Genomic DNA, 14,960 nt, shown 5'->3' with positions numbered 1-14,960 from the left:
TTGAGGGGCCAGGGATGGAATGTTATAGACTAATTGTGTTCCCTCAAAAATGTTTATGTTGAAGCCGTAACCCCCAATGTGTTGGTATTTGGAGATGGGCCTCTGGGAGGTAGTTTATGAAGGTGAGACCCTAGTCTGATAGGATTAGTGCCCTTAGGAGAGACGCCAAAGAGCTTGATGTCTCTCTTTTTGCCACATAAAGACACAGCAAAAAGGCAGCCATGTGTAAGCCAGGAAGAGAGTCCTCACCAGAACCTGACTATACTGGCAGCCTGACCTTGTACCTGTAGCCCCCAGAACTGTTAGAAAATAAATTTCTGTTGTTTAAGCCACTCAGTCTATGATATTTTGTTATGGCAGCCCAAGCTGATTAAGACAAAGCATTTTAAAATATTTAGTCAGTTTGGGCACTGAAACTGACCCCCCCTTGGGTGTCTGTCTGCAATTTCTTAACTTTTAATCTCTAGGTACACTACATTTATTAACCAGAGGACAATGTAGTGCCCATGTAATTCTTCACCTAATCAAAAACGTAAGGGGAGGATTAATAACAGGAAATCCATTTATAATTGGTTTCTTAATATCACTACGATTTACCGACTATAAAATATATTCCAGTTAAATACTTGATTTTGAAAAGTTAGCATTAAAATTGAGTTTAAATGTGTGTATACACATGATTGCCTTTAAAATATTAAAATTTATAAGGTGGTTATTTTCAGAATACAAATTCTTGAGTTCTGTCTCCGTATCCCATTTTTGAGATCAGAAATTGAATGCCTAATGTAATCTTTGGATTCAAAATGATGTCCTAGGTTCTTTAATTTTAAAAAAGAATCTTTTAATTTGGTTTTCCTGACATTCTGCATTATTCATTCCTAAAAGTATATAAAAGGTTTTTTACTAAAATCTTGTTGGATTTAATATACAGTTTTAATGTTTAAGATTTGATAATTACAAAGTGTTTTTTGTTTTTGTTTTTTTATCTGTAACTAAAAAGACAAAGCCAGTCCCCACATCTATTTTTAAAGAAGAAAATGACTAGTTTATCCAGAAAAATCACCTCCAGTTTCACTTTTGATTAAGAAAATAATAGAATTGAAATCATCTCTAGGCAATAGGTGTGATACTGCAGCCAAATGATGTATGAAATGCATGGACTCTTCAAATTTGGACAGTTGTCAGATAAATTGTTTCTTAATTTTATTTCAGAAGATATGAAAGGAAGCAGAAGAGGTGAACCCCACAGCGTAGTAATATTTTCCTTCCCCATTCTTTACTTAGTACAGTTGTGTAATAATACTTTTAAGTGACTTTTTCTGTGCATTTTAATTTTTATCAAAGACAGACATTAAATCTACAATGCTTAGCTCAGACACTCAGGAATTGTTTGAATGAATGATACACATTTATATCATCTTAACCACTGTAGAAAACATCTTTTTTCTTGACATGTGGATCTTAGTGAGTGTGCAGAATTTGAAACATTTTTATAGCTGTTAGGTTCCAAACTAAGTTTTCATCTTAAGGGCTGAGATTTTTTTTTACCGTAGAAAATTTCTATTACATTATTAGAAGTATTAGAATTTAAATTATCAGAAGTATTAGAATTTAAATGTTTTTCCATATTAAAGAATTAACCACAATAATGATCCATTTGGAGCTAAGTCCTATATACAGGAGAATAATCACAATGTTTGATTACTTCAATTATGTTATCCTTGTATATAAATACTTTACTTTGCCATTGCTTATTGTTAAAGGACCAAAAGAGATTTAGGGGTAGAATCTAGTTTTGATAAAAGGTTTCATAAGCATACCTTATTTTTACACAAATTATCCTGTCCTTGATAGAGGAGTGTTGTCTTGGGGGAAAAAAAAGTGTACCAATCTACATGTTTTCCTTGACCTTCCTGCGGCTTACTATTTATGTATGGTTTGATTTTCTTGATTTTTTGTTACTTGAGTGGTTTCTACTCAGAATGAAATGAATTTTATTCTAACAAAGTATTGTCCTCTAATTTAGCATCACATTGTTAATCTTGTGCTCATTAATTCTCTGCTTATAAAAATTTGGTCCTGGCGCGGTGGCTCACGCCTATAATCCCAGCACTTCGGGAGGCCGAGGTGGGTGGATCACGAGGTCAAGACATCAAGACCATCCTGGCCAACGTGGTGAAACCCCGTCTCTACTAAAAATACAAAAATTAGCTGGGCATGATGGCGTGTGCCTGTAGTCCCAGCTACTGGGGGGCTGAGGCAGAAGAATCGCTTGAACCTGGGAGGTGGAGGTTGCAGTGAGCCGAGATTGCGCCACTGCACTCCATCCTGGGGACAGAGCGAGACTCCATCTCAAAAAAAAGAAAAAAAAAATTTGAAGGGCATACATTATGAGGCAGAGCACATTAGCTGGCATAGTCCTGACATCTATGTGAGCAAACATACAATGCCATTACTATATTATATCCATAATTGGTATACATTTGCTTTGGGACTGTCAACATATACTGAAGTGAATAATTATTTCAGAAATTGTCTATTATTATTATTACTACTATTTTGAAACGGAGTTTCGCTCTTGTTGCCCAGGCTGGAGTGCAGTCGCACGATCTCAGTTCACTGGAACCTCCGCCTCCCAGGTTCAAGCGATTCTCCTGCCTCAGCCTCCCGAGTAGCTGGGATTACAGGCACCCACCACCATACCCAGCTAATTTTTGTATTTTTAGTGGAGATGGGGTTTCGCCATGTTGGCCAGGCTGGTCTCGAACTCCTGACCTCAGGTGATCTGCCCACCTCGGCCTCCCAAAATGCTGGGATTACAGGCGTGAGCCACTGCGCCCGGCCCCAGAAATTGTCTTTCTCCTCAACTTGGATTTCCAGTAGTTCAGGTATTCAAGTACAATTATGCTGTAAGTTTTGGGATTTAGTTGTCTCTTTTGAATGTTATCTTTGGAACCCCAGAAGTAATGTGACCTTATTGGTCTCTGGACACAGTGTTTGATTAGCATTATTTTTAAAAAATTTGTAATATATTGATAATGTTTATACTCTGTGCTTTAAAATTAAATTATTTGAAGCAGTTTGATGATGATACATTTAACTGTTAAGTGCTGTGCCAAGTTTGAGTTTCTCCACTTAAGGTAGAAGTAGTCACTACTTTATGAGGAGATTGTAATGTGCAAGTTTGTGTTCTCAAATTCATACCACTGCTTATACAAAATGGAACAGTGTTGTAAATGCTAGTTAAGTTCTTAGGTTAAGGTGCAGAGATACAGTCATAACCTGAGTTGCTGATTTCTGATATTAACCATTCTAATGTTAAATTCTGGGTCCTGGGAGCGGGACAGTACAAGACAAAGAGGAAGAAAAGAGCTTTTCCTCTTTCTTAGCTGCTAATGTATGAATGTGAGTAAGGCTTTGACTTTCCAAAGTTACTTGAAATTTTAAATTATAAAATTTTAAAACTCTGAAGAATCATTGGTAGAATTTCAGCCAATGTAGTACTTTAGACATTTAGGGGAGAAATGTTTTTGCTCTGGCCTCAGTTGTTCAGTTTTACAAATTCCTGTATTCAATTTTCTTACTACTCAATGATGGCTTTTAATTACTTCCTCCTCCTTTGCACATTTGAATTAACATATTCTCTAAATGCTAAGCTTGTACACAATTGTGTAGGGGTAGTTGCTGATGTAGAAGGACACTTGTCACAATTTGTGTGTATTGATCATTTGTAAGTTGGGACTAAGACTTTTCCGTGGTGTGTGTGTGTGGTTTTTTTTTTTTTTTTTTGGAAGGGAGTATGTTGTTATTCTGTGTTGCTTTGCTTTTCCTTAAAACATCCTCTTCTATATATTTTTTGTGATTTAAATGTTCTTTTTTTATAGGTTTATGGTAAATATGCCAGCTCTAGAACAAATGAATCAGATTTTACACATCTTGTTTGTATTTTTACCCTTTCTGTGGGCACTTGGGACTCTGCCCCCACCCGATGCACTTTTCTTATGGGCAATGGAGCAGGTTTTAGAGTTCGGCCTTGGAGGCTCATCTATGTCAACCCACTTACGGTATTTATTTTTAAATATTGATGTGATATGTAACATTCTTAAAGAACATTTTCCTTTTCAAGTAAATCTTTTTTTTTTTTTTTCTGTACAGGTTATTAGTAATGTTCATCATGTCTGCTGGAACAGCTATAACATCATATTTCATTCCAAGCACTGTTGGTGTGGTTCTTTTCATGACTGGATTTGGTTTCTTGCTGAGTCTGAACTTAAGTGATATGGGTCACAAAATTGGAACCAAATCTAAGGATTTACCCAGTGGTCCAGAAAAACATTTTTCATGGAAGGAGTGCCTTTTCTACATCATTATATTAGTCTTGGCTCTTTTAGAAACTAGTTTGCTTCATCACTTTGCTGGCTTCTCACAGATTTCTAAAAGCAGTTCCCAGGCTATTGTGGGCTATAGTTTGATGATATTACTTATAATACTGTGGATACTTAGAGAAATTCAAAGCGTGTATATCATTGGAATTTTCCGAAATCCCTTTTATCCGAAGGATGTGCAAACTGTGACTGTATTCTTTGAGAAGCAAACTAGGCTCATGAAGATTGGTATTGTCAGACGGATTTTGCTAACTTTAGGTAGGAAGATAAAGTCTATTAACCTTGTGTTACAAATCATATCCTGGAAGTATTAAAAATATTACTGAATTCCCATATTTGTGTGGTATTATACCACATACAAGTGTTTGTTCTTTTATGTTTTGGTTTTTTGTTGATTAGCTTTTTTAGTTCATTGCTTAAATGTGCTCATAAAAAAGTATATTTGCCAGAATAAAATATGATAGAAGGAGCTATTTTGCCTTAATTACATTTCTCTCTTTTTGTTTTGTTTTAGTATCACCTTTTGCCATGATAGCATTTCTTTCATTGGACAGTTCCTTACAAGGGCTCCACTCAGTGTCTGTCTGTATTGGATTCACAAGAGCCTTTAGAATGGTAATCCTAATATGTGTTTAATAGTATTTTCCTATTGCTAAGTTTTATTGTAATTTTGTTTAATAGTTTGCTTAGATTATCTAATTCTACCTGATAAAAATGGATAATTTGTATACTGCAGGTATGGCAGAATACAGAAAATGCTTTATTGGAGACAGTCATCGTATCAACAGTACACTTGATCTCCAGTACAGACATATGGTGGAACAGAAGCCTGGATACAGGAATCAGACTCTTACTGGTAAATGTGTCTTTTAACAGCTTCACTGAAATATATTTTACATACTATAATATTTATCCATTTAGTGATGTATATTCAGTTTTGTAGTCATCACCACAATCTAATTTTAAAACATTTTCAACATCCCAAAAAGAAACCTCAACTGTTATTTCCCATTCCCCCTCTCCATCTCACCTACTACCCACTGTAGTCCCAGCAGCTACTAATCTACTTTCTGTCTTTATGGATTTGCATATTTTAGATATTTCACATGAATGGAATTCTGCAGCATGTGATCTTTTGCATCTGCTTCTTTCACTTTTATGTTTTCAAGTTTCATTCATGTTATAGCATGTATCAGTACAGTCATGCACTGCATAAGGACGTTTCAGTCAATGACAGACCACATGTACAACGGTGGTTTCATAAGATTATAATGGAGATGAAAAATTCCTATCGGCTAGTGGGATAGCCCTTGTAGGGTAGCTCATTACTCACGTGTTTGTGGTGATGTTGGTGTAAACCAACCTACTGGACTGCCAGTCATATAAAAGTATAGCATATACAATTGTGTACAGTATGCAATACTTGACAATAAGCAACTACTGGTTTATGTATTTACTGTGCTTTTTATTAGAGTATATTCCTACATATTTAAAAAAGGTGTTTTTTTTTTAAACAAGTTTAAAACAGCCTCAGGCAGGTCCTTCAGGAGGTATTCCAGAAGAAGGCATTGTTATCATAGGAGATGACAGATCCATGTTATGTTATTGCCCCAAAGACTTTACAGTGGAACAAGATGTGAAGGTGGAAGACAGTAATATTAATGATCTGACCCTCTGTAGGCCTAGACTGATAATGTGTTTTTGTATCTTTATTTTTGACAACAAAGTTTTAAAAGTTAAAAATTTTTAAATAGAAAAAAACTTACAGAATAGGGATATAAAGAAAAAATGCTGAGCAGCTGTACAATGTGTTTTAAGCTAAGTGTCATTACAAAAGAGTCAAAAAGTAAAAAAGAAAGTTTATAAAATAAAAAAGTTATAGTAAGCTGAAGTTAATTTATTATTGAAGAATGAAAAATATTTTAAAAATAAATTTAGAGTAACCTAAGAGTACAGTGTTTTTTAAATCTACAGTAGTGTATAGTAATGTCCTAGGACTTCACATTCATTCACCACTCACTCACTAACTTAGAGCAACTTCTAGTGCTGCAAGCCCCATTCATAGTAAGTGCTCTATTCAGGTATACCATTTTTTATCTTTTATAATGTATTTTTACTGTACAATTTCAATGTTTAGATACACAAATCCTTAACATTGTGTTACAGTCACCTACGGTATTGAGTACTGTAACATTCAGTACAGGTTTGTAGCCTATGAGCAATAGGTTATACCATATAGTCTAGGTATGTGGTAGGCTATACCACCTACGTTTGTGTGTGTACCCTCTGTAATATTCACTCAATGATGAGTCTCATTATTTGTGAACATATGTTTTCATTTGTCTTGGGTATACGTACCTAGGACTGGAATTTCTGGCTGTATATAGGAACTCCATGTTTAATACTTCAAGATACTGCAAAACACATTTCTTAGAACATATCCTTCTCTGGCCAGACATGGAGGATCACGCCTTTAATCCCAGCACTTTGGGAGGCTGAGGTGGGCGGAGGGGAGTGTTTATCTAGTTTTCTTTCCTTGTGATATCATTGCCTGGTCCCCTAAAATGAGTTAGGAAGTGTTCCATACTCTTCTATTTTCTGGTAGAAGTTGGTGAAGGATAGGTATTGATTATTTGTAAATGTTCTGTAGTATTCAATATGTATCTGAAATGTTTTGTGGTATGTAATATTTTGTAGTATTGAAGCCATCTGAGCCTCAGCTTCTCTCTCTGGGTAGTTTTTAAATTATTCAGTCTCTTTACTTTTTGTAGGTTATTCAGATTTTTTATTTCTTCTTGAGCCAGTTTTAGTAATTTGTGTCTTTGTAGGAACTTGTCAATTTCTGCATTATCTAATTCGTGGCCTACAGTGGTTCAACCTTAAGGCATAGTTAGTACACTGTCAGCTCTCTTTAGTGTTACTGTTTTTTTTTTTTTTTTTAAGAAAGTCCAAACTTTAAAATGTATTCTTGTTTATTAATTATGAGGTTGGAGAAAATTAACAAAAAATCAAAGAATAAGATTTATTTCTTCAAAAACACTGGGGCAATAATAAAATTACTGTATAGTCTTTCTTATATGATCTTGAAAATTCATGAAAAATCTTTCAAGGATAAATAAAAATAATTTTTACATTTCTACAGGTTGGTATCATACGTGATCGTTTGATTCAGTTCATCTCTAAATTGCAGTTTGCCGTGACTGTGCTTTTGACATCATGGACAGAGAAAAAACAACGTCGAAAAACAACTGCCACTTTATGTATACTCAACATTGTCTTTTCTCCATTTGTGTTGGTCATCATAGTTTTTTCTACACTACTCTCTTCTCCCTTACTCCCCCTTTTCACCCTTCCTGTGTTCTTGGTGGGGTTTCCCCGACCTATTCAGAGTTGGCCAGGAGCAGCGGGCACCACAGCCTGTGTGTGTGCAGATACAGTGTACTACTACCAAATGGTGCCCAGGTTGACTGCTGTACTACAGACTGCAATGGCAGCTGGAAGTTTAGGTAAGTAAATGGCTTGTGCTCAAGAATTTCTCACTAATGTATTTAAAGTACAAAAAAACAAACAGGAAAACAATCTTTTTATCCAACCATAAGATAGCATAACAACCATAACAATTTGATGTGTAGACAGAAAGACTAAATATGAAATTGGAACTTTATCTCCTGCTCCTTGTTTTCCTCTAAATTAAGTTACAAAATAAAAATACTCAGGGAAATTTTTATTAAGTTGATTTGATAATTTTTGAATACGTTTTCTTGAGTAAATTCAGATTACAATGCACCATCGAAACATGGAAACACCTTTCCCTGAAGATTTTCATGAATTTATAATGAGTTCATGTCAAGTAAATGCAGTAGCATACATTTATAAAGTTTAGTGAAAACTAGCTTTACATAATATCAGCTTGAGGAGCAGACGGAGTTTTGTTCATACTTTACAAGTTATAGAGACTTAAGCAGTCTGGACAAGATAACGTAAAAACTTCGGTCAGTGATCAGTAGGTAAGGTAGCCTCCCAAAATGAAATGCTATGCAGTTATTAGCAAGATAATAGGTTTTTGATGACCGTAAACTAATGTTATGAGTTTTAATGCTTTTGTCAAACACTAACTGTAAATTTTAACTGTATTGTACTTCTCAAGGTTGGTTTTAGATAAGGTATAAGTTGATGACACTAGTGTGTCATCTCCTACCATGTGCTTTAACCGCTGAAACTTGTCCGGCCTGGGCGACAGAGCCAGACTCCATCTCCAAAAAAAAAAAAAAATGACAGATAACTTTCTGACAAACTCATTCTAGGCAGAGTAACAATTTAAGATTAGAATTTTAATAAAATGCTTACTTCAGGTTGAACTTTTCTAATTATTATGTGAGATGATTTATGAGAAAAAAATATTTTATCTTTGTACTACAGATGTTTTGTGAATAATCATTTGTCTTATAGAAAAATAGTCTATACTTACAGTACTTTTATCCAGTGCTAATTAATTTTCATTATGTAATGCTGTTTTATTTTTTAAAACACCTGTGGGGTTAAACTCCCATCAGAAATAGTAATTAGATAAAAATTATACTTTATTATCAAACCAATAATACTCAACCAAGAAGTGTGTTATAAAGTATTTTCTGGTGGGGAAAAAACCAATGAGATAATATTTCACATACATCAGAGTGGCAAAAATATAAACAGTTTGACACTACCAAGTATTGGCTAGGGCATGGGGAACAAGAACTTTCAGACCTTTCTGGAAGGAAATGTAAATTTGTACAACCACTTTGAAGAGTTAAATGGTAGTCTGTAATAAAGATGTATATATCCCATGGCTCAGGGATTCCAATTTTAGATTCCATGATTTAGTGATTCCAGTTCTAGAGAAATTCTAGTACATGTGTTTTGGGGGTCCTCAAGACTACCCCAGGTTTGATGGTTCACTAGGAGGACTCTCAGCTAAGATTTATTACACGAAAAGGATGCAGAGCAAAATCAGCAAAGGGAAAAATCATAAGGAGCAAAAGAGACCAGGTGCAAGTCCCCAGGAGTTGCACAGAGTTGCACAGAATGTGCTTAATTCCCTGGCGACAAGTTGTGATGTGTGATACGTTGACTGCCAGAGAAGCTTATTTGAGACTCAATGCCTAGGGCCTTTACTGCAGGCTGGTCATGCCGGCGCTGTCTGCCTAGCACATACCAATACTCCAGAATCCCAAAAGGAGAGCAGGTGTTCAGTATATGCTATATTGTTTGTACAGTTAGACACAGTACGGGAGTCTTATCAGGTAGGGGGTTCCCAGATGCCAGGCAAGGACCAACCATATAAGCAGACCTTTTGAAGATTAGTAGTCGGTTCTGGTATGTTAACACTGTTCTGAACCACATGTTGTACAAGCTGACTTGCACAAAGATAATTTCTGCAACATTATTTACAATAGTGAAAAGTTGGAAACATCTGAAAAGTTTATCAATGAGGAAGTGAATACTCAAATTCAGTTAAATTGATACAATGTATTTTCGACAGCAGTTATAATAAATTTTAGCTGTTTGCCATAGATGTGGGCAAATCTCATTAATAAAAGTATTTAGAGAAAAACTAAATTTAAAAAGTATTTGTACAGTGTGTAGCATTTTATGTACATTTTTAAACCACAAAACACTTTTATATGTTTATATGCATGTATAAAAATGTCAAAAATATTTTAAGTCATGACTGTCAAGCTGACTTTTACACACTCAATACTTTTCCTAATATAATTAACATGTATTTAAGATTGTATACAACAACTTCTAATTTGTTTTTCTAGAAAATCCTTGAATTTTTATGTAGTATCACCTATAGATTATCTGTTCCAACTGCTCTTGTAAAGAGTTAATTTAATGCCTCCCGATACGCAGTGAATAGTTATTTCTGTTCTTGACCTAATGAGAGGGTAGGAGTCGTGAATCAGTTCTAGATGTCTTTTCAGTTTTGAAGATTCACATAGCAAAATAAAAGAAGCTTGAAAATAATTTTCTTTTCTTTTTTTTTTTTTCTAATTTGTTGTAGGTCTCCTCCTACCTGGATCTCATTACTTGGGCCGTTTTCAGGATCGTTTAATATGGATAATGATTCTGGAATGTGGCTATACTTACTGCTGTATTAACATTAAGGTCAGTGTGCATTTAAAACATCTCTAGTATTTTTATAGTTCATGTGTAAAATTTTACCTGTTATGTTCACATCAAACACTCAATTTGAAAGAAGACTATCTTTTCAATTACCTGTGAAAACACCTAGGGACATCACACTCCGGGGACTGTTGTGGGGTGGGGGGAGGGGGGAGGGACAGCATTAGGAGATACACCTAATGCTAAATGACGAGTTAATGGGTGCAGCAAAACAACATGGCACATGGATACATATGTAACAAACCTGCACATTGTGCACATGTACCCTAAAACCTAAAGTATAATAATAATAATAAAAAAAATAAAAATAAAAAAAGAAAAATAATAAAGTATATTTCAATAAGCACATGTTGATAGGTGGACTAATGTTAATTGTATAATAGAGCATGGTAGCAAAATATACCTGTTTCCTTTTCTTCCAGTCCTATTCTTGTTATCTCTGTCTAGTTGAGCATCTCAAAAGTGTGAATCAGTAATGTTTTTTAACTCCTATATCATTTAAGCATTTTCAACTTAATAAAAACTGTCTTCTAATCCTGTGCCCCTACCTGCTATACCCCATTTGTCTCCTTCCTTGAAGAGCAAAATGGCCTGATTAGAACTGCTTATAATTGTATCTCCAATTTAATTTCTTCCATTCTATCTTCAACTTACTCTAAGTTTTTGACCCTACTACTCCACCAACCTGCTCTTGTCAAGGTCTCTAGTGACTGGCACATTGCTAAGTCCAGTGATCAACTCTCAGAACCAGTCTTAATCAAACCATCAGCAGCATTTTACACAGTTGTTCTCTTCACTTGTTTCGTGGGTTACTTCTCTACTTTGTGTTTCCTTCTCTTTTCTTTGACCTTTTAATACGAGGGTGTCCCAGAGCCTAGTAGTCCTTGCTGACAACTCTGTCCTTCTGGTTGTTCAGGCCAAAAATACTAGAGTCATGTTTGACTCCTTTTTTACTTGTATACTCCCACGCCCAGTCCAACAAGAAATCCTATGGGCTCCACCTATAAACCATATTCTGTATCCCATCTCTTTTTACCACCTTGGTCCCAGCCACCTTGACCCTTACCTGGATAATTGAAATAGCCTCCTAATTGGTCATCCTGCTTCTACCTATGTGCCCCTACAGTATACTGTCAGCCAGAATGATCTTTAAAATCTAAGTCAAACCATGTCACTTCTGTACTCAAAACCCTGCAGTGGATCTCTTCTTTCTTTTAGAGTAAAAGCCAGGCTGTAAATGGCCAGGCTTCCTATTCCCTCTTTGGCCTCTATTGCTTTAACCCTCTCGCTCTATTCCAGCCTACTGGCTATTCCCTCTGCCTGAAACACTCTACTTTCATCTAACTCCCTCCCTCACCACTTTCAGGTCTTTGCTCAAATGTCACCTCCTCAGTGAGATTTCCTATGGCCATCATATTTAAAATTACACTCCCACTCTTATCCCAGCACTCCCAACCCCCCTTGCCTTGCTTTTCTTTTTCCTTATTTTTATAGTACTTATACCCTCTCACAAACTATGTAATTTACTTATTAGTTTTACTGGTGATTACCCATGTCCCTCACTTTATAAGTAGTATCACAAGCACAGGGATCTCTTGTTTTTATTCAGGAATACATCCTAAGCCCCTGAAACAGTGCCTGGCACAGAATAGGCCTTTAGCAAATGTTTTTTGTTTTGTTTTTTATATAATGAATAGTAAGTGAATTTTTTACACTAGCACAGATTGGATAAAATCTCTAGTGACTAAAAAGCTGTCTCTTTAGTCCAGTGGTTCTCAAAATGCAGTGCCCAGACGTATTAGTAATATTTCCTGAGAACTTGTTAGAAGTGGAAATTCTTGAGCCCTACCCTGAACCTACTAAGTTAGAAACTCTGCGGGTGGGCTCAGCAATCTGTGTTTCAAAGAGCGCTCCGAGTGATGCTGACTCACCTACAGATTGAGAACCTCTGCTCTAGTCTAACCCATACCAGAAGACAAAAAATATTGAGGACATTTTGATTACTTAATTTTATTCTACTTAAAAATGATATGGTTTAATAATACCTAATAATGTTTATTGATCCTTTGTGCTCTGTGACATATGTAGTTTAAAAATATACTTTTTGGTGGTACTCTTTTTTTCTTTTTTTGACACAAGCTGGGTTAGGCCATGCCATCTATTAACAATTATATTAATACTTTAAAATTTACAAAACATGCAGCCTTCACACTCATATACACTAGGATTATTTTCCTTTGAAACAGAGGAAAAAGGAATCTCAGAGAGGGTAGGTGACCTGCTCAAGTTGTGTGCCAGCACCTGGTGGAGCTGTGACTTAAAAACAAGTTCTGAAGGTACTGACAGCTTTGTAAAAATATATAAATAAGCAATATTTAAATATTTAAATAAGCAGTAGCAATTATGATAGTAAATAGTGACCTGATACGTCCTTTTCAAGTGATTCCTTCTAAGGAGGTAATCAAAAGGTGTTTAAAATTTATGTAAGGATATACTGATAATATTCATTCACTCAGCATATATTTGTTGCATACCCACTGTGTACCAGATACTGGTTTAGGCACTACTGACATAGCAGTAACCAAAGTAATCAAAGAAGTAAATCTGCATTATGATGTTATAAATCTGGAACAGGAGAATGATAAATTCTGGCACATCCATACATTGAATAATGCTATTAGTCTCATAAAGTGGGATGGAAAGCATATAATACTACTGTATATACTGTATAATTCTAATTTTGCTTTTTTTCTCCTCCAGTATTATAATTTAAAAGTTTTTACTGTGTGGTTCACTCTTAACTATGATTATAGTCTTTTAAAATTATATTCATACCTAATAAATTTGCCCAATTTCTAGTGGAATTTCCATAATATTTTCAAAAATAATAGTAGCATTATTTTTAATTTCTATCCAGAATCAAATGTGTTAAGTGCCATTAACTTTAAGTCAGGATGTTGCTCTTGAGTTAAAGAAATTGTTTTTGTCATTTTCCGTATTTTTGTGATGAGAATCTATGGGCATTTACAAGACTAGTTGCTGTATATTATGTAATAAATTATTATAAACTCAAGTACTTTTTATTTCTTCTTTAGGGGTTAGAATTGCAGGAAACATCCTGTCATACTGCAGAAGCTCGCAGAGTTGATGAAGTTTTTGAAGATGCTTTTGAGCAAGAATACACAAGAGTATGTTCCCTTAATGAACACTTTGGAAATGTCTTGACACCCTGTGCTGTTTTGCCTGTGAAATTATATTCTGATGCCAGGCATGTTCTATCAGGCATAATTGATTCTCATGAAAACTTAAAAGAATTTAAAGGTGACCTCATTAAAGTACTTGTGTGGATACTTGTTCAATATTGCTCCAAAAGCCCTGGCATGAAAGAGAATGTTCACAACACTGAAAATAAAGGGAAAGCACCTCCAATCTTGCCTGCTTTGAACACTTCGCCACCTCCCAAATCCCCAGAAGACATAGATAGTTTAAATTCAGAAACTTTTAGTGACTGGTCTGATGATAATATTTTTGATGATGAGCCAACTATCAAAAAAGTAATAGAAGAAAAACATCAGTTGAAAGATTTGCCAGGTACAAATTTGTTTATTCCAGGATCAGTAGAATCACAGAGGGTTGGCGATCATTCTACAGGCACTGTTCCTGAAAACGATCTTTACAAAGCAGTTCTATTAGGATACCCTGCTGTTGACAAAGGAAAGCAAGAGAACATGCCATATATTCCTCTCATGGAGTTCAGTTGTTCACATTCTCACTTAGTATGCTTACCTGCAGAGTGGAGGACTAGCTGTATGCCCAGTTCCAAAATGAAGGAGATGAGCTCGTTATTCCCAGAAGACTGGTACCAATTTGTTTTAAGGCAGTTGGAATGTTTTCATTCGGAAGAGAAGGCCTCAAATGTACTGGAAGAAATTGCCAAGGACAAAGTTTTAAAAGACTTTTATGTTCATACAGTAATGACGTGTTATTTTAGTTTATTTGGAATAGACAATATGGCTCCTAGTCCTGGTCATATATTGAGAGTTTACAGTGGTGTTTTGCCTTGGTCTGTTGCTTTGGACTGGCTCACAGAAAAGCCAGAACTGTTTCAACTAGCACTGAAAGCATTCAGGTAATCCATTTTGATCATCTGTAAGTTATAACATTGGTGGAAAAATATTGATTTTTGTAAATCACATGCAAGAAGACAGTTATTCGTTTCTAGTTTTTTAACATTTACTTTCTTCAAAATGAAAAAAATGTTTCATGTGTAGTGTGATTATATCAAGGGTACACTTCAATTTGTGCTTCCTTTGGTTTTGTTTATTTGGAAAACCTTTTTTTTATGGCTTTCTGATTTCTTCACCTTAACTGCCACCATTTCTTCCTCCACTTTTTATCTGAAATAGA

At 35.3% G+C, this 14,960-nt stretch overlaps 1 protein-coding gene across 6 annotated transcripts in view; it reads left to right on the top strand.

Annotated features, from left to right (window-relative positions):
* The window catches only part of PCNX4 (pecanex 4), a 42,014-nt gene that overhangs the window by 17,533 nt on the left and 9,521 nt on the right, over positions 1-14,960 (top strand). For 5 of the 6 annotated variants that reach the window (XM_032135106.2, XM_032135107.2, XM_058429538.1 and 2 more), the window contains 7 exons: positions 3,885-4,064; positions 4,156-4,643; positions 4,900-5,000; positions 5,122-5,241; positions 7,528-7,891; positions 10,432-10,535; positions 13,649-14,682. In XM_032135106.2, coding sequence (XP_031990997.1) covers positions 3,885-4,064; positions 4,156-4,643; positions 4,900-5,000; positions 5,122-5,241; positions 7,528-7,891; positions 10,432-10,535; positions 13,649-14,682 — 2,391 coding nt within the window. Of the gene's footprint in view, positions 1-2,683; positions 2,889-3,884; positions 4,065-4,155; positions 4,644-4,899; positions 5,001-5,121; positions 5,242-7,527; positions 7,892-10,431; positions 10,536-13,648; positions 14,683-14,960 lie in introns of those variants that run through there. The other variant, XM_032135110.2, reaches the window with a different exon arrangement.

The sequence above is a fragment of the Hylobates moloch genome, unplaced genomic scaffold (assembly GCF_009828535.3).
Source record: "Hylobates moloch isolate HMO894 unplaced genomic scaffold, HMol_V3 SCAFFOLD_16, whole genome shotgun sequence".
NCBI lineage: Eukaryota > Metazoa > Chordata > Mammalia > Primates > Hylobatidae > Hylobates > Hylobates moloch.
The sequence above is the reverse complement of the archived record's forward strand: the minus strand, read 5'-3'. Positions and strand labels throughout refer to the sequence as shown.